The sequence below is a fragment of the Micromys minutus genome (genome assembly GCF_963924665.1).
Source record: "Micromys minutus genome assembly, chromosome: X".
Lineage (NCBI taxonomy): Eukaryota > Metazoa > Chordata > Mammalia > Rodentia > Muridae > Micromys > Micromys minutus.
The window spans coordinates 7078302-7097909 of NC_137970.1; the positions used below are offsets into that span (position 1 = coordinate 7078302).

At 37.9% G+C, this 19608-nt stretch overlaps 1 protein-coding gene and 1 pseudogene across 2 annotated transcripts in view; one reads left to right on the forward strand and one right to left on the reverse strand.

The window, feature by feature from the left end:
• The window catches only part of EFHC2 (EF-hand domain containing 2), a gene marked incomplete at both ends in the record, with an annotated part of 180032 nt that overhangs the window by 102131 nt on the left and 58293 nt on the right, over nt 1-19608 (forward strand). Inside the window, one exon of the mRNA XM_080910521.1 lies at nt 2578-2708. Within this exon, the coding sequence (XP_080766647.1) occupies nt 2578-2708 (131 nt within the window). The remainder of the gene's footprint in view (nt 1-2577; nt 2709-19608) is intronic.
• Nucleotides 13444-13676, reverse strand: LOC308415479 (cyclin-dependent kinases regulatory subunit 1-like; annotated as a pseudogene). Its single transcript has one exon. The product of its transcript is annotated as a cyclin-dependent kinases regulatory subunit 1-like (transcript).

The window sequence follows — 19608 nt, forward strand, 5'->3', positions numbered from 1 at the left end:
TGGGATGAAAGGAGAGGCATCATGAAGACCCTGGGGATGAATGGCTGGTACCTTTTGAATGCAGTGCAGGTCAGATCTGGTCTGTGTGAAATGAGAAGGCAAGGAAGGAAGAGTAGCTAGTCCAGTTCAGAGGAAGTCTGAGCCAAACAGATGGGGACCCCAGAACAGCCTACTCCTTAGAAGTTCAGAGTCCTGCAGAAGTGACAGTTGAAATATAGTGGTTTAGTGTTCTTTATGTTACTGTCGGATGCAACATCTTCCAGTCACTGAACCACCTCTTTTATAGTTCTAGAAATCTATTCTAATACTGCAGACCTATATTATATGATGGCTCTGGACTCAAGCAAGAAATGTAATGATTAAGCAGTTAGATTTTCAGAGATCACCAGGCCTGGATTGAAAACTGAGCTCCACCCTAATATGTTACAGGCTAATTTATGTATCATCTTTCAACTTCAGTCTGTTTGTCCTTGAAATGAGAGTAACAATGGTGCTACTTTGATAATGTTACCGTGGAGGTTAGATATGATCATTTGTGTGAGGGGCTTAGCCCTGTAGGACCCATACATAGCAAGCTTAGTTATTGTAGCTGTTATAAATCAAAGTTCTGATTTTGAACAGAACCACTACCTTAACATAAAACAGAGTTATTCTTAGAGTTGCTTGGCTTAGGATTTTTTACTTCATTGTGATTCAAAAGAGATATGCTTCCTGGTAGAAACTGTTTAAAGTTCTAGGTTTTGGTCCCCTTCCAACTAGTAAGTACTATATAGTCCAATCTTCTTACATGATATTGGGCATGGGCAGTGAGCTGCAGCTCTCACTCTGGCTTGTGATTAAGAAGAGAAATAAACCATGGTTTACAGTGTGCAGTATTGCTAAGCTTGGGATATTGTCAGTTAGTTATACTAAGTACATTTTCAACTTCAGAGATTTTCAACTTATTAACATATAACATAACTTTATTAACATATAAGTCACTGTAAATTGAGGATTATCTTTGTATATCAAGCCATGCATGTGTCTTTTGCTTTGAGTTGTTTTTATTACTAGGGATTGAATTAGAACCTTGAACATGTTAGACAAGTACTATTCCTTTCAGTTATATATCTAGCCAAAACACAATACATAGTTTAAAGGTTTAAAGGGCTTTTATTCTTTCAATATGAAAAATTGGGTAAGACATTACCCAGTATGTGCATCTCAAGCAAAAATTGCATCATTAAAAAAATACTCTTATCAAGGACTCTGTTAGAAGATAAAGATTAATATACCCTTTATTACCAGTCTGAGTAGTCTTTTCAAAAGAGCTAATAGATCTTTTCATGGAAATAGATGAAAGGAAATGCAAAAAAGAGGGGTGGGGGCCTCAGTAGGTGACAAACCACCTGGATCATTTGATGGTGGAAGAGAGGGAACTTTATACCAAAGTTATATCAGTGTTTTTAATCTAAAATTTCATCTTCTTACTTTTGATCTCTTGGTTGTAATTACTTACAAACTTACACTTTACTAGATTGAATAAGAAATATTCTAAGTCAGAAAGCTAACCACAAAGAACGTGACAAACAGTGGGCTGTCCAGACAACAGATAATTGTAGGTTACAGTGTCTGTGTGGACTGTTGAGACCCAGCATTGTTATGATCAGTTCTTTGCCTGGTGGCCAGCAATTCCAAATGATCTAGAGAAAATTAGTATACATTTAGCTAGCTTTATATTTGTATTCTTTATATCAGGGTCTGTGAAAATATCTGGGTTATATTTGAAAAGTATAGAAGGTTATATATTAAAGTTATAAGAAGATTGTTTAGTAAGCATTAGCACTTGCTCCCCCTTAAAATACAGTTATTTGAGATCTAGGACCTGGATTAATGTTAGTCCTAAAGCTTTAGATTCTAGGTAAAGGCATGTACAGCTTACTTTGGGTTAGTCAGGTTGTCTTGCTGGTCTCCATTACCTTACTAAGGTACAAAGAATAAGGATGTTTAGCCCTAAATGGAACATTATATTCCTTCCTCAAGGCTCGGGATTGTTGTGGAATCTGGGCACAGAAACATTGTACAAGCCTGAGGCAGTGAATGATGGGGAGCCAGTGTCTACTGGTACAACTGGGCAACTGCACACATGAGCTCACAATGGTTGTGACAGCATGCATGCCACTTGGGACCTGTGAAAGCCCAAGGCAGGCCAAATCCCAGCATAGAAAGTGGAGATGTGCTTGAAATGCCCCTAGTAACCCTGGAGCTATCGACAGTTGTTAGTGCTGAGGGAAGGAGTATCCATTTACTTTCACAACATAGGCAGCCACACTTGTGTAGAAGCCACATATCCAAAAATACTTGAGTAGCACCAATTGGTCTTGGGTTAACAGCAAGAAAACTAACACAGTTGGGTGAATAGAGAAGGTAGGGGGCCCTACAAAGAGGGGAAGAAGAGATGAATGTTATCAAACCACCGTGTATAAAATTCCCAAAGAACCAATAATAAGGATGATGATGGTGGAAGGGTGGGTGGTAATGGTAGTGCTGGCAGTTTCTCCAAGTTTCATGCATATATCTTGTTTTTACTCCTTCAAGTTTCCATATAGCAACTTTGAACTTGCCATACAAAAGCTGAAAAATGAAAAATCAAAATCAAGAGAAATTACACAAGTATTTGCAGCTGCTGACTCTAAGCACACGAAGGTGGTGTCTTATAATACATTCAGGTAAGCCCTGTTCTTCTGCTAGCTGTGCTCTGTCCAAAGGGTGGAAAGCACTGTTTCATTCCTCATTCTTCCCAGTCAGTTGACTACATGGATTTCTGGTAGGAATTGACATTTCTTTCCCTTTGCATGGCACTGCACTCACGATTTGCTGTAATATCCTAGTACGTTTTATGGAATTACATATAAGATGTTTGTAGGTGGAAATGGAGACAAAAGTCAGCTCCTGATTATCAGAGAAAAGGTCATGTGCATACTTCAGTGTCTTTGTATGTTCACATGCATCTGCATTCTGAAAGACTAAAGATAGGCAGGCATCAATGGCTTTGTCTGAATGTCCCTCGAGTTTCCCATTATATTATATACAATAGTAGTGAGAAATAGATAAAATCATTAGCAGTGTTTTATCAAAGGTAAAATCAAATTCGGGGACTTCCCAGTAATTGACCTAGGCAAATTCTCAAATATCAGAAACACAGGGAAGAAATTTATGTTCATTTGTCATTGTAATAGAGTTCTTTTCGGGCTTCAGTGTGTTCTTTTGAGAGGAGCTGGCAGAGGACAGACTTTTATTGTTTAGAATTGCCAAAGTTCTGGGATCAATAAGAATTTATGGCTCTTTGTTATTATGCATCATTATATACACATAGATAGAAATGGAAACAGAATAAATAGCAAAGGTAATTACTGAGACTGTTAACTAATGGGAGGCACTGGGGGATAAAACAGGGAATTTCCATCAGAAGCAAGGGAGGGGTTTTGCTTTATTACTTTGTGTTCTTTTCAAAAAGTGCCAGTTCTCCCAGTACTCTCCCAGAGATGAGTGGGAAAATTCTTGTGAGCTCACGGGTGTTTAGGGAAGTATTTTGTCCAGGAAGGGTCTCCACGGTAGAGAAATTGGTCTGCAAAAGGAGACCTTAATTTTATGGTATGATAAAGCCATACCATACTGTATGATTAGAAGAATGGCCATGTGCCACTTTGGGCTTATAAAAGCAAGCAAGCAAATACACATGAACAGCCTCTTCATCCCAGAAGTTTCATAGCATGCAAAATGCAAACCAGCTCATGTTACTAGTGGTCTGAAGGACTTCTCCAGTGGCTTGCCTTGTCTGGGCCTTGAGTAATGGGTCTCTCTCTCTCTCTCTCTCTGTCTCTCTCTCTCTCTGTGTGTGTGTGTGTGTGTGTGTGTGTGTGTGTGTGTATGCTATCAAATTTTTCTCTAGCCTTGTCTTTTAACCCCATTAGTTGACTTTTAAATTTTCAAACACATAAAGCTCTTCTCTGTTTCCAAGCCTTTACACACAGTTTTCTCTGCCTGTGGAAGGTCCTTACCATTATCCTATCCAGGTAAATTATAAGACTCTTTATTGCCAGAGTATTTGTTTCTGTCTGACAAGCCTAAGAAAATACCCAGTGTTATTCTTAGACTTTTGTTTATGTTTCTTCACAGCAAATAACAGTATTTGTAAATCTCTTACTAAGAGAGGTTTTTACTTAAAAGAGTGATGGTGATGATGATGATGATGATGATGATGATGATGATGATGATGATGGGGGAGGGCTTGGTGTGCTTTCTTCTAATACAAATGTGAACCTTCTGAGGGAAAGTACCTTGATGATCTTGTACACTACAGTGTCTCCAGGCTTCTAGTGCTAAGCTGGATGCAGATGCAGACACTGATTGAAATAAGCCACTTGGGTTGTTTCTGGTGGAAGAAATTGCTCTAATTTGGAGGTTTTAGTACATGATCCATATTAGAAATTTTGCTGTTGCTACAACCCAATGCCCGATGCTGAATAATATGTGAAGAAAAGAGATTTTTTAGCTCACAGTTTTGAAGGTTCAAGGTCATAGTCTCAGTATCAGCTCTAGCCTGGTGAAGACCTTGATATGGTGGAGAGTATGGTGATGGGAATTCATATAAGACAGTGGAGAAGCTGGTCTTCATTTAAGGAACAACCTCTTACAAGAGGTCATAAGAAATCCATGAGAAGCCTATTTATCTCCTCCCCAGGCAGTGTCCTTAGTGACCTAGTACCTCATCTCAAGCCTTATCTGATTCTTGCTACCTCTCACGTCACTACACTTGGAAAAGAATCAAACTTTCAACATGGATAAAAATGGCATCCAAACCAAAGAAAATTCCAAATTAGAGTATAGTATGGTGGTCAAGATGTTCTGGTCCATGTTACATCTTCAGGTTTGACACTGGGTTCTTGGGCTCAGAACGCTCTTCCTGTACTTGGTTTACAAGTATAGGTCTCTGCACTTCAGTTCTCTCTTTTGCTTCTCACATCCTAGCCTGGGCAAAGACAAAGGAATGTCATTTCCAGTCATTTTTAAATCTCATCTTAATTTAATGTTTTACTCTGTACTTTCCCTAGCTAAGATCTGTCTTGTATGTGTATATTTGTGTGTATATATATTATGAGCTGTCTCTCTTTTAATTAATCTTATGGAAAATAGGGACATTTGCTTTCTTGCCTTTAACTTTATCCATAACATTTGTCATAGTGCTGAGCAACTAGTAAGGACTTTAGAGATGTTAGTTAAGTAACTGCCTTTTATGTAGCATGAGTACCGTGTGCATCTGACATAAAGATGTTTCAGTTGACAGCTCTGTATTCATTTCTCAAGCTTATTTTTCTCTTGAAGTGTAGAAACCTGGAAATAGGAGTATCTTTGGACTTTCTCCCTATTGAATATACCTTGGACATCTCTGGGTAAACTTTCTTAAATTGACTTCATTTTATTTTTTAAGATTCATTCATTTATTCACTCATTCATTCATTCATTCGTGTGTGTGTGTGTGTGTGTGTGTGTGTGTGTGTGTGTGTGTGTGTGTGAATGAGTTTGTATAACATGTACACACAGGAGCCTATGGAAGCCAGAAGTGGGCATAAGATTCACTAAAACTATAGTTAAAGGTCACTGTAAGCTGGTCTGTGGGTGCTAGGAACTGAACTCAGGTCTTCTACAAGGGCAGAGTATGATCTTGACCACTCAGTCATCTCATCTCTACAACTCACTGATCTCATTTTATTCTCCTATTAAATTGCACTTGAGAACTATATTCTGGTAAAGGTCATATGTGTTGTAGGACCAGGCAAGTGATTTGCTTTATGTCTTTCCCCCATCTTTGGAATTTAATTCTTCACTCGTCTAGAAAGGCACCCTTCTTTCCATCTGAAATCTCATTGTTGCTGTTAAGCTTCCAGTCATTTTCCTGAACTTTGGAGAGCAGGGTAAGTGATCTTCCATTTAAAACTTTCATCCTCCAAAGTTTTTCCCAAGTGATCCTCTTAAAATCTTGATTAGATTTTTTTTCCTTTCTCCAATGCCTGTATTAACTTCCTATTGTCTCTGGGACAAGCCTTAGCAACTTGTATTATTTGAGTTTAGTCACAATCTGTTCCTTGCCTACCTTTTTTATTTCTAACTTGTTAGCATAATTTTCTAGAAGACACAATTTATTGAGAACTTACTATGAGATAGTAGGTATGCTGAAATATTAAAAGACAACTTTGCACAGGGAGGGTCCTGGTGTTTACTTTTCTTCCTTCACAGTCCCGCCAAGTACAATAGATGTTTACTGACTAATTTAATGAATGGTTCCATTTCTCCAGCAATGTTGAGTCTCAAACCAGCAGAAGACAAATGAATCACTGATTCCTTTGCATCATGGAAGGGCCAATTGTCTCTGGCTTATTAAAGACAGGGAAAGCTGGGCCTGGCCTTCACCAGAAAAGCAACCTTCTTGTTCCTCCTCTTATGTTCATAATTTGGTTTCCTAGGCACTTTCTGTACTCAGACATTCTGAAACTCTTACATTGTAGGTTTCCAATGAACCTGTCAAAGGTTCCCTTCTCTGGTTAATGCATGGAAATGATAGAACATGATAGAGGCTTGTAGGCTTTGCTTCTGTGGCCGCAGTACTCTGGCATAGAGGCCTACCTGCTACCTGCTATGTACCTGGGACTGTAGGGCTCATACCTTTTGTATTGTCCAAGGTCCATAACTTTTCCCCAAGAAAATCTTGGGATCAGGAGCTAAGAAACTACACCCTGTTCCCTGGTCCATTGTAGACTCAGTTGGGAGCCTCCCTGAGAATTTGTCTCAGTATAGATGTGATGGAAAGTAGGGACAGATCATAAAGTTATAGGCAAGAGCTATTTTAAAATTGTTTTTTGGATTTAGTTTACTTTGTGTGTATGTCTGCATGTGTCTATGTGCACGTACTTATATGTGTTTGGGGCCCCCAGAAAATCAGTAAAGGGTGTCTAGCTCCTTGAAACCATATTTACAGGTAATTTTTAGAAACCATGTAGGTTCTGGGAATTGAACCTGGGTCCTCTGCAAGAGTTCTCAGTGCTCTTAGCTTCTGAGCCATCTCTCTAGCCCTATGGTTCCTTCTTTTCTTTTTTCTTCAAGCAGTAGCTATTTCTGTTTTACCCTGTGGAAATCACTTATTCTATCGCTACCCTGGACCTGTTTCTGTGACCTTTTATTCTCTGAGAGATTCACCTCTAAGAGCTACTGATTGTTATCGGAGAGAGTACAGAGGGCGTTTCCCAGAGGGAGAGCTGATATCAGCAGGAAGCAGACTTTTGAACCTTGTCCAGGTGTGGCAGGGATAGGATTTCGTGTACTTGGGAACACAGTTAGACGGAACCTTTCCAGAGTGACACGAAGACTTCCAACACAAGTGGCAGTAGTAGTGAGAACTCTGTACCAGGGAAGATACAGATCATGTCTCCTGGCCACCATTCTGAGCCTTGTGCTAGCCATCAGGAGTGTAGCTGTGTGTATTTTTGATACTGTGCATGCTACTGTTTTTTCACTGCTTAGGTATAAAGTTCTCAAAGTACAGGGGCCATGCCAGTTACTTCTGTGTCTTTCCTATATCCCTTTAGTGATCATAGTAAATGATTATACAGTTCTTCTTTGGACTCCTATTATTAATTGAAAGACAAGTATTACTTTTGCAAACTTTGTATAATAAATTCCTTCTAAGATTTAGAGACTTGAGTAAATGTTCTCACATATAAAAGTGAGATTTACCCTGAAAGTGATCATGTGCTAGAAATAGACCAGACAGCTAATTTGGGAGTTGGCAGACAGATGGCCTTGGATATATTATGGAACAATTTTTCATCTATGGAATATGTATAACAATATCTACTGTATAGAACTGTTGTGATTAGTGATAGATTTGTTACTGTTTTTTAAAGTTCTTATTATAGCACACTGACAATTATATGGTTGGCGCTCAACACATAATTCTCATAATTGCAATCTGGTCTTATGGTACAGGCTAAAATCTACAAATTGTATCACGCTTTCATCATTTCAGTAAACTGTCTTATTCCTCATGATGGCCTCATTCAAACATTCTTAACTAAGGTTGAAATGGAAGGCTTCAAAGTCTTGAGCCCATGAAGGTAGAAAATAAAGAACATCATAATTTGTGGATACAGGCTGAGAACTTTATCATCATCTACTCTAGTGTTTTTTTTAACCTCAATGAAATATAATATGAATGTACTTTGAACGTTGTAATAATTTCATCCTGCTTTTCTAAAACAGTAGTGCGTTTGCTTTATCTTTATTTGAGCTAGTCTTGGTTTGTTTTATTGTTTGGTGTTCCCATATGTGTGTGTTATATTTAAATGGTGTGTGTGTGTGTGTGTGTGTGTGTGTGTGTGTGTGTATGTGTGTGTGCATGTGGTATGTGTAGGCACTTGTGTGTGCAAAGGCCAGAAGAGGACATTGGATGCCATCCTCTATCACTTTCCTTCTCTTTTTTGATTGAGAATGTCTTTTCAATGAAGCTGTACCTAAGTTATAGGATAGCAAGTCCCAAGATTCCTTTGCTCTCTACCGTCTACAACACTGGGGTTATAGGCATGGGAGAAGCCACATATGGGTGTGAGCTACTACATTTCCCCCTCTTTGAGATATGATCTTTCTGTGGAGCTCAGGGTAGCCTGGGCTTCATGATCTTTCTGCCTCGTGCCCTCATTCACCAAGTGCCAAGATTACAGGTGGACATCTACTTACTATTGGTTTATATTGTAAACTGATGCCTTTTAAGGAAGTCACTAGTCTGTGCATGTAAATATGAGCTGTTTTGCATCAGGTAGTTTGTCCTTAATTTATAGCATATTTTTTTTTGAGATGGGAACCTGGGCATGCATTTTGAAAATGACATTTCAAACCTTCCTTAAAGCATGAAATAGAAGTGTGTTAAGTTTTTTTTATAGAATTCTGTCATTGTCTGATGGTATTTTTTGTATTGGGGAGGACTTAGTTTTATAAACTACTTGTCTTTGGTCAGTTAAGCAGAAAGAGAGTTTTATAAAAAGGATCCTGGATAGTTCACAACACCTTTCGAAGAGCTAGAAAAACAAGCTTTCAGCTAAATTTTAGGAACAGTGCCCAGCACGAAGCTGTAGAACTTGTCTGATGAGAAAATGATCTCTGTTACTAATGACACCACCCACAAGTCATTGCTACACTTTGTATTTCTGCCAAGAAGTGCATTTTTTCACACTATTTTCACCACCTTGAGTCCTTTGTCAGTCTGGTTAATCAGCTCCTTCTGATACCAAATGTGGCTTGCCTGAGCTGGTTTCTCATGTTTCCCTCTTCTGAGGCACATATTTTGTAAGGTTCTTGAGTGGTAGAATGTGGGTTACCTACATGTTTCTAACTGTTCATGAGGCTGGAAAACTGAGCCGTGACTAACATGTTGCCTGGGACAGAAAATACAATGTAAGAATTTCCCTAAATAAAGAAAGATTACTTAAAAGGATACCTTTTCTTAAAAGTTTTAGTTGGATGAATAAATTCTGGAGATTCATTGTATAAGCATGGGGATTATAATGAATCGTAATGTATTATCTACATGGAAACTGCTGAGATTTTAAATATTCTTGCTTCTCCCCCCCACATGTATGCACACATGTATACAGGTAGCTGTAAGTTAGTTAATGATTAATTAGAAACATTTAAATTATTTTACAATATACATTATATAACGGTATCCATTTTAATTTCCAGTTATACTTTATAGGTGGATAAATGAAAAACTATATAGAAGACATCTTACGCTTTGCCATACATACTGTAAGGACTGAAAAATCCAAGCTAACATGAGCCAAACCGGCAGTACAAATATATGTCAATATTAGGGACTAAACTAGACTTAGAAAACCAACTAAAACACCTTGTTTCATTGCTTGAGAATCCTGTTTTGACTCACTAAATAGGATATAAAGTTTTTATCTATGCTTGACTATGTTTGCAGTGTTTGAGAATCTAAGTTTAAATTATCTTAAATGGTGGCATTAAATTAGATCCAAACTCAAAGATTGAAACCTAGCAATTATTTTGGTTGGTGTTGATTTTGTTTGCTTGCCTTGTTTAATACTTTAAATGTAGGTGATCAAACATCAAAACCCATGTATCCCTCTACCTGTTGAGAAATAGACATTATACAATAATTAGCAGTGGCCTAGTGTTACCTGTTCATCTTAGACTTGGCTGAGTTTTAGCTTTGTGACGTCATATGTGAACACAGTATATTTTTTGTCCATCTAACTACACACTTAAAGACTGTTATTCTTTTGAGACAAGGCCATACTATGCAGCCCTGGCTTTCATAGGACTAGCTATGTAGGACAGGATACCCTTCACTTCAAAATTTTTTCTGCTTCTGCCTCCAAGTGCTGGGATTAAAGGGGTGTATCACCATACACAGCAAAGACAAAATTTTAAATTGTTTGTAACAAGTATAATTGTCAGGCAAGTAACAAAATGTAGGAATATTATGCATAAAACAGTACCTTTACTTTTTATTGGCTATAATAAGTTAGGGAATAGTCTCAGAAAGATGCAATTTATTATAGCAACAAAGGTTATGAAATCTTAGGAATGCATTGGACCAAAAATAAGAATTACCAAGAGAAATAGAATTTTTAAACTATATGCTATCTCTGTGATAATATTGTAGAAATTCTATTGTTTAGATTAACCTATAAATTTAAAGTAGTTCTAATCAGAATTATAAAATAGGTCTTTATTATTTGCTAAGTTTGATTTCTTTTCTCAGGAATAGGGAGAAGAAATTGTCTTCATTGGTTAAGAAGGATAAAGTATTGAGGAGAGCAAAACAAATGTTGATAAGAATATTGAAGTCTAGCTATTAGGAGATTTGATGATTTACAGGTATTTTAAAGCATAGTTTTCTAGAAGAGGAATAAACTGAGTACCAAGAAAATAGAGTACCAAGACGGTAAAAGACTCACATTTAAGGTCTTTAACATGGGACAGGAAGAGTATTTCAAATCAGTGGAAAAAGTGTTCGTAGTAGAAATTTTGGTGACAATTCACTAGAAGGTATAGTTTTTATTTTGTAGTTGGGGCCAGCTTCTAAAAATCAATAGAGAAGTGATTAACTGCCAGGCTTGTGTGTGTGTGTGTGTGTGTGTGTGTGTGTGTGTGTGTGTGTGTGTGTGTGCACGCGCATGTGCACAGTGGATGAAGGATTTCCCAATTTATGGGTATAAAGATAAGAATTTAGAGGCAGCTTATCACTATATACATTTATCTTAATTCCCTTTAATTTTGGTACAAATGTGCCTTTTCTTTAAATAGTTATGTATGCTTATCATTTATTTACATCATTTTCTTTTAATGTAAAATTTATGTTTGGTGAAACATAAAAATTAAGTGTATATTTGTTGAGTTTTGACATGTGTATATATCTGTTCAGCAGCCTCTTAAGAAACAGAGAACAATCATTATCCCAGAAATTTCTTCATGTCTCATCCCAGCCCGTCTCAGTTCACATATCCCATTCAGGAAGCATCATTGTTCTGATATTTTCTCTTTAGATTTTTCCTGTTTTAAAATTTATATAAATGGAAATATACACTATTTACCTTTTGTGACTTATTTCATGCAGCATGATATTTTGCATTCATTTTATACTGTTTTGTATAAAAAAAGTAAATCAACTTTTAAAAATCATTAGTTTTTTTCTGTGTGCATGAGTACACACACATGCATATGTGCACATGTCACAGAATGTTTGTGACAGTCAGAGGAAAACTTGTAGGAGTTGCTTCTTTCCTTTCATCATGTGGGCTCTCGGGGTTGAACTTCAGTCTCAGGCTTAGTGGGAAGTGTCTGTTAGTGATGGTTTTACTTTGTTTGATTTTTTTTCTTATGTAAAAACAAACCTTCCAGACACTCAGGCATAATAATGTGTGCTTGTAATACCAACTCTTGGCAATGGAGGCGAAGGAGCAAAAATTCAAGACCACCTATAGGCTACGTGCTGAGTTTAAAGCTAGCCCAGAATATATAAGACTGCTCTCAAAAATTTAGTAATAACAGCAGCAACAACAAACAATTAACCCTTTCTGACCTCTTTGAGAAATGATTGAACACTTATTTTTTGTTGCTAAGTCTAAATTGTTCTTTTATGCAGTGTTGTTAAAAATCCTTCTGCTACCTTAAAATCTTCAACATAGTCTCATATAAAATATCTGAATATTAATAATCAGATCATTCAGATTATTATTAATATCTGAATATGAATAGAATATCATTGATTTCAGCTTTCACTTCCAAAATGCTCTTAGATTTGTTGATATTAATATGTGTATGAATGTTTTGCCTGCATGTACGTATGTGTACCATGCGTGTGCCTGGTGATTGAGGATGGCAGGAGAGGGCATTCTATTCCCCGGGACTGCAGTTACAGATGGTTATGAGATGTCTGAGAGGTTATAAATTGAACCCCGGTTCTCTGCAAGAGCAACAAGTGCTCTTAACCAACTTCTGAACCAACTTATCCATTCCTCAGCTTTGACTTACCTTCATAATACTTTTACTGATTATTTGGGAATTTCACAACATGAGTCCTACTCATACTCACTTTGCAGTTTTCCCAGATCCATCTCCTTTTGATACACCCCAAAGAAGAAAAATCTAATTTCTGTTGTCTATATACTCACTGGAGCATGGTCAAACTTCCAGTGCCTAGCCCCTTAAAGAAAACTTTTCCTCCTCACAGCTCTGCCTGAAGCTATCCACTGTGGAGAGCTGCACTTCAGCATCCTTATCATAATTCCTAAGAGTTCTCTTCTATGTCTTTCTATCTAGGCTGTTACTGGGGAGATTCCTGATCCTTTGGTACTGTTGTAGTATAGATGTTTCTCTTAGTACTGGACTCTAAAACTCTTCATTTTCATTGGTTGTGTGTTTTTTTGAAATTTTTTTTTGTTATATATATATATATATAAAACTTCCTTTAATCAAGGTTTGTAACATGGAAGAGATTTGTCAGATAAAATGGAAAGTTTCCAATACATCAAAACATAAACCTATAAGTCATCATAAATACAATACCCAATAGTAAAAACCATAACAGCAAATTCACACCATCCCTGTAACAGCCATGAACTGATTTCACATGCTTCCGACAGATGGCAAAAATGGCCTGCTGGATGTCAAGTACGCTAGGACTAGGTCGCACTCATCTGACAGGGTTGTGGCATTGGTGGCTCAACTCCAGAAGCAAAGCACGTACCAGCACATTCAAACAGTGCATCCTTTACATATCAAAGCGAGAAGTAAGAAAGCAACATGGTCACACTATCAGAAAGATGGTAGGGAGTAAGGACAGCCATGTAAAGCTCGAGGCCGAGAGGTGGTTTGCTGGCTTCATTTCTTTGGCTTCCTGGGCAGTGGCCACTGGAACAGTAAGATTCTGGTTCATGGATCATATAGTGGACCCATCCCTGACTCTGGTGAACGCTAAGATTTCTCCATTCAGATTCAGACATCAAATGGGTTTTGGGGACCAGCTTGGCTATGTCCTTGGGCAACATGACATGCCTGTTCTCGAACTCCTCGTCATCGTATTTGTCCGAATAGTAGATTTGTTTGTGAGACATGACTGCTCTGCCCAAGGGCGCTTAGCCCTTTGACTAATATTTTGTCATATTGGTGTAGTCAGGGATTTTGCTGGTTTAGTAAAGTAGTAGTTGTTGGTTCTGAGTTTTCAGTGCAAGGAGCAATTTCTCTCTGGTTGAAGTAATGCAGTTAGAGAGCTGCTGGTTACTACTGAGGCATGCATGCTACTATTGTACTATGAAGGTTATCATGCCATGTTGATTATTGTTGTGGTTCATAGGGCTGTTGAGTGCTTCCCTGTTTAGAAGGTTGCAGGGCACCTTCTGACGCCATGAGAGCTAGCCTTGAGAGAGGAGTTATTCAGGCTACAGCTCAGTAACCACTAGGCTCTACTACTAAAGTGCATGGTGTCTTTAGCAATACAGACTTACCTTCCGTCTCTGGAGAAAAACCAAGAGCAATTGGTGCAGTCTATATTAATGAGTCATTATGATGTGTAGCAAAGGAATTTTCCTTCAAGACATTTGGCTCTCAATTTCATAGACACCGTTTCTATGATTTTAAAGATTGAATTTTGATGACCTAGGTTGAATTTTTATATTTGCGGACAGAATTTGAGTCACTATGAAATAGAAACTTTTTGTTTATGAATATAGTATAGTTTTATATTTTAGTTTTGATGAAATTATAATTTAATTTTAAAGTTAGATTTTCTAGATTTTTTTTGCTGGTGTGTTCAAATGCTATTAATTTTTAAATATTGCTCTTTATTTTCTTTTTTTGAGTTCATGGATCCTGTAGTTTATCTTAGGGGTTAATTTGAGACATGGTGTAAAATATAAAAACAGATTTGCTTCTTTTTAATCTTTATGCATTTTTTTTTCTGTTTTATTGGCTAGTGCCTGCAATGCAACATATAATCAAATTTTCCTGACTTTACAGGAACCCAGACAGTATTTCATTACTGAGTGCTTATCTTTTCTTTCTTTTCTTTTCTTTCTTACATAATTATTTTTAAATATTTTATCTTGGAATAGTATTTTTTTCATGGAGTTGATATTGTTGTTACTTTTTGTAAGACAAGGAGGTCTTACTCTTAGTCCAGGCTGGTTTGGAATTTACTGTGTAGACTAGACTATGCTTAGACTCTTTGTGGATACCCTTAGTCTTCAGAGTATTGAGATGATAGATATGTGCCACCAAGCCAAGCTGTGGGTATTTATTTTTACTGATATTTTAATGTTTTCTAAGAATTCACTTAAGATTTTAATTTATCTTTTAAATACTACTTTAGTATGCATGCACTAAATATTTGTCCTAAATATTCTCTAGTGCCTTGAACAATTAATGAAGGAGAATTTTGTAATTTCTAAATGTGTATGAGATTTGCTTTTAGTTCTTGATTTCTCTTTTATGGTACTTAGTTTGAAAGCATGATTTCTTATGATATTGATTTGTCACGTTTATTAAAAGCCCTTATTTTCTAATATGCATTTATTTTTCTCTTTTTAACTTTAAGCAATTATTTCAAGATTTATAGTTCTTTTCTTTTGAGTTCTTGAAGATGTTTTATCATCTTCCTGTACCATGGAAGTTGTTTTATTTTTTTTTTTTTTTTAATGACTGGGTCACATAAATTCTCTGTTGTTGCCATTTGACCTGTTTTGTCTAGTTTCTGTTTTCCTGTCTTTAGATTTTTGTATTTTAATTAGAATGTGCCTTCGGTCTATTTTACATTTAATTTTTATATTTTGAAACACAGCCTTACTGTGTAGCCCTGTCAGTCCTAGGACTCTACTTCTGGAGTGTTAAAAATAATGGTTCATGCCACCATGCCTGGTTTGGTACTATTTTTTCTTTTTTTTTTTATTGGATATTTTAATTTACATTTCAGATGTTATGCTCTTTCCGAGCTTCCCCTCTACAGCGCCCCTATCCCATCTGTCCCCTCCCTACTTCTATAAGGATGCTTCCTTATCTACTCACCCACTTCATTGTCCTGGCATTCCCCTACACTGGGGCATCGAGTCTTCATGAGAGCAAGGGCCTCCCTTCTCATTGATGCCAGATAATGCCATCCTCTGCTACATATGCAGCTAGAGCCACTGGTCCCTCCATGTGTACTCTTTGATTAGTGGTTTAGTCCCTGGAAGCTCTGTGGGGTCTTATTGGTTGATATTTTTGTTCTTCCTATGGGGTTGCAAAACTCTTCAGCTCCTTCAGTTTTTCTCCTAACTCCTCCATTGGGGTCCCTGTTCTCAGTCCAATAGTTGGCAGTGAGCAGCCGCATCTGTATATGTCAGGCTTTGACAGAGCCTCTCAGGAAACAGTTATATCAGGCTCTTGCTCCTGTCAGCAAGCACTTCTTAACATCTGCAGTAGTGTCTGGGTTTAGTGTCTGTATATTGGATGGATTCCCAGGTAGAGTTGTCTCTGGATGGCCTTTCTTTAGTCTCTGCTCCATATGATGTCACCATATTTCCTTTAGACAGGAGCAATTCTGAGTTAAAAATTTGGAGATCTGGGTGGCCCCATCCCTCAACTGGGGTCCTTGCCTAACCTTTAGATATGGTCTCTACAGGTTCTCCTTCCCCTTAGTTGGGCATTTCAGCTAATCTCCTCTCCTTTGGGTCCTGGGAGCCTCTTATTTTCTTGGTATCTGAGATTTTCTGGTAGTTACCACCAGTTCGACATCTTTTATTACTACACACCTCTGATCAATTTCCTGACTCTCTGTATATCATCTCCATCTCTTCCTCCCATAACTCATCCTCCTCCCCCCTTTCCCCTTCCATCATCTCTTCTTTCCAAGCTCCCCTCACCCTCTACCTCCTGTGAGTTTTTTGTTCCCCCTTCTAAGAAGGACTGAAGGATCAACAATTTGTTCTTCCTTTTTCTTAAGCTTCATATGGTCTGTGAGTGTTATGGGTGTTCCAAGCTTTTTCTTAATATCAACTTAGCAGTGAGTATGTACCATGTGTGTTCTTTTGTGTCTTGGTTGTCTCAGTCAGTTTGATATTTTCTAGTTCCAACTACCTGACTGCAAATTGCATGAAGTCATTGATTTTAATAGCTGAGTAGTACTCCATTGAGTAAATGTACCACATTTGCTGTATCCATTCCTCCATTGAGGGACATCTGGATTGTTTTCAGCTTCTGGCTATTATAAATATGGCTGCTAAAAACATAGTGGAGCCTGTATCCTTGTAATATGTTGGAGCATCTTTTCAGCATAGCTGGGTCCTCAGGTAGTACTATGTCCAATTTCCTGAGGCAATACCAGACTGATTTCTAGAGTGGTTGTACCAGCTTACAACCCCACCAACAATGGAGAAGTGTTCCTCTTTCTCTGCATCCTCCCTAGTATGTGCTGTTACCTGAGTTTTGATCTTATCCATTCTGACTGGTATGAGGTGCAATCTCAGGGTTGTTTTGATTTGCATTTTTCAGATGACTAAGGATGTTGAGCATTTCTTGAGGTGCTTCTTAGCCATTCTGTATTCCTCAGTTGAGAATTCTTTGTTTAGCTCTGTCCCCCATTTTTAATAGGATTATTTGATTCTCTAGAGTCTAATTTCTTGAGTTCTTTGTATATATTGGATACTAGACCTCAATCAGTTGTAGGATTGGTAAAGATCTTTTCACAATCTGTTGGTTGCTGTTCTGTCCTTTTGACAATGTCCTTTGCCTTATACAAGCTTTGCAATTTCATGAGGTCCCATGTGTTAATCTTTGATCTTAGAGCAAAAGCCATTGGTATTCTGTTCAGGAAATTTTCTCCTGTGCCCATGTGTTCTAAGCTCTTCCCCATATTCTCTTCTAATAGTTTCAGTGTTTCTGGTTTAATGTGGAGGTCTTTGATCCACTCAGACTTGAGCTTTGTACAAGGAGGTAAGAATGGATAGATAAATCTGTGTCATATATCCCCCAAAGAGCTCCTTTTTTTCTAACTTTCTTCACAAGCTGTCACTCTTTTGTCATTATGTTAACTTCCCTCTCTTAACACATTTATTCATATGGTTTTCCCTTCTGCAATGTGCTCCTGGTGATTTCTAGAAAGTTTTCATGTAGTTCCCTGTTCCAGTGACTGTGCTTTCATGGTCTTTAAGTACAAGTCACTCTGTCATCTGTCTGTTGTCCCTCTGCTATTATCATCAGTCTAAGGATGGTTCTATTTTGTCGAATGACACTTCAAACATTTTTTGAGTTTCTTTTTTACATCTGTGAGCATTTTGCCTGCATGTATGTCTGTTTACAACATATATGTAGTGCCAAATGATGCCAGCAGCCACCAGGTCCCCTGGAACTGGAGTGCTGGGCGTTGTGTTTATAAAAAGATAAAAAAAACTGTGTCCTGGGTTTCATCACTATTGTTACAAAAAAGATAATGATAGTGGGGGGTATGTTCTATGGCAGTGTGGTGAGGTGTAGAGGGAAGAGGAATGCTTCTTCGGACCCATGGTGGGTGTCCCTGAGGGACTAGCTACAGGATAGTATAGTATAGAATAGAGTTTATTCAGGACATGGGAAGAGAATTTAAGAGGGTAGTAGAGGCAGAGAGAAAGAGAAGAGGAAAAGAGGAGCAGAGAAGTAGAAGCTGGCCATGAGCATGTGGAATGAGAGAGAGGGGGAGAAGGGAATGGAAAGAGGAGGGACAAAGGGGTAAGGGCAAAAGCAAGAAGGCAAGAGAAGAGAGCAAGAGAGGAGAGCAAGAGAGTGAGGAGGGGGCAAGCAGCCCCTTTTATAGGGCCAGGTATCTGTGGGGTGGAGTTTACAGAAACTAACACTGGGAGCCAGACAAGGCTCACGAAAAAAGCAAAATGTACTCTCAAGTACTGGGCCATCCCTCTGCTACTTAATTTTTTCCTTATGTCTTCTCTGTCTGATATTTTGGATAAATTTAAAAACATAATATTAGTGCCATTGCTGATTTTTTTTTCTTTTGGCTCCCACTTAAGGATTCTAACTATTCTCTTTCTGCTAACTCTTACTCATGGAGGTTTGTTGCCTTTTATATTTTATAAGCTCATATGAAACTACTTTCTTGTTCTACCAGGGTGGTCTTGTTACTTGGTTAGCTCTACAAGAGAAATTCTTAAAAGCCTTTTATTTTTAACCATGCAGATTCACAGAAAATTTTCAAAATACTGTAGAGAACTTCCATATACCCTTCCCCAAGCTTCCCCTAATATTAACATCTTAAATGGCATAATTATCAAAACAAGGATATTAACTTTGGGATAGTACTATAAACTAAAATCTTTGTTTGAGAATCACTGCACCCCACACACCACATCCCTCATTAAAGTCCTTATTTTTTTTCTTTCTTTTCCAAGATCCTTTCCAGGGTCCTGCTCTGTATTAGTCATTGTTTATTCTTAGGATTCTGCAGGCTGTAGCATCTATCCAGCCTTTCCTTGTTTTATTTTTATGACACTATGCTACATGACACTATTCCTGGGGAGATGTGAATTACTGTATACTCACACCTGACAGCAAAGCAATAACAGAACAAAGCACAGATAGACCGCTGAAGCCCAGAGCTCTATTGTGTTACTTATAGGAATATGGGGGTAGGGGACTAGTCATAGGAGCAGAAATGACTCACAGAAAACTGTATTACCAAAGCACACTCAGCATGGGTGAGAGCTCATGAAAGTTGGAAGCCTGGTTTGTGCTACAAAACCTGTTGATAGTTCAGTTAATTTGAGCCTATTCCAGGCAACTGAGCTCTTCTCTGCTCCTTCTGGGAAGCTCAGGTCTTTCAGCAGTCTTTACTGAATAGGGACTCTGGTCAGTGTCAGGGCCTTCCTGAAGCAATTTTGGTTGTTTACTTCCTGAGCTTAAGGAGTTTCCCTATATGATGGAATGTTTTGCTTCCTTAGGACAGGATTTACCTCCTTGTAAACATTTTGTGTTAATGAGTTTCCCTCTAAGATAGAGGGTTTTAAATTTGGAAGAAACTGCTACACA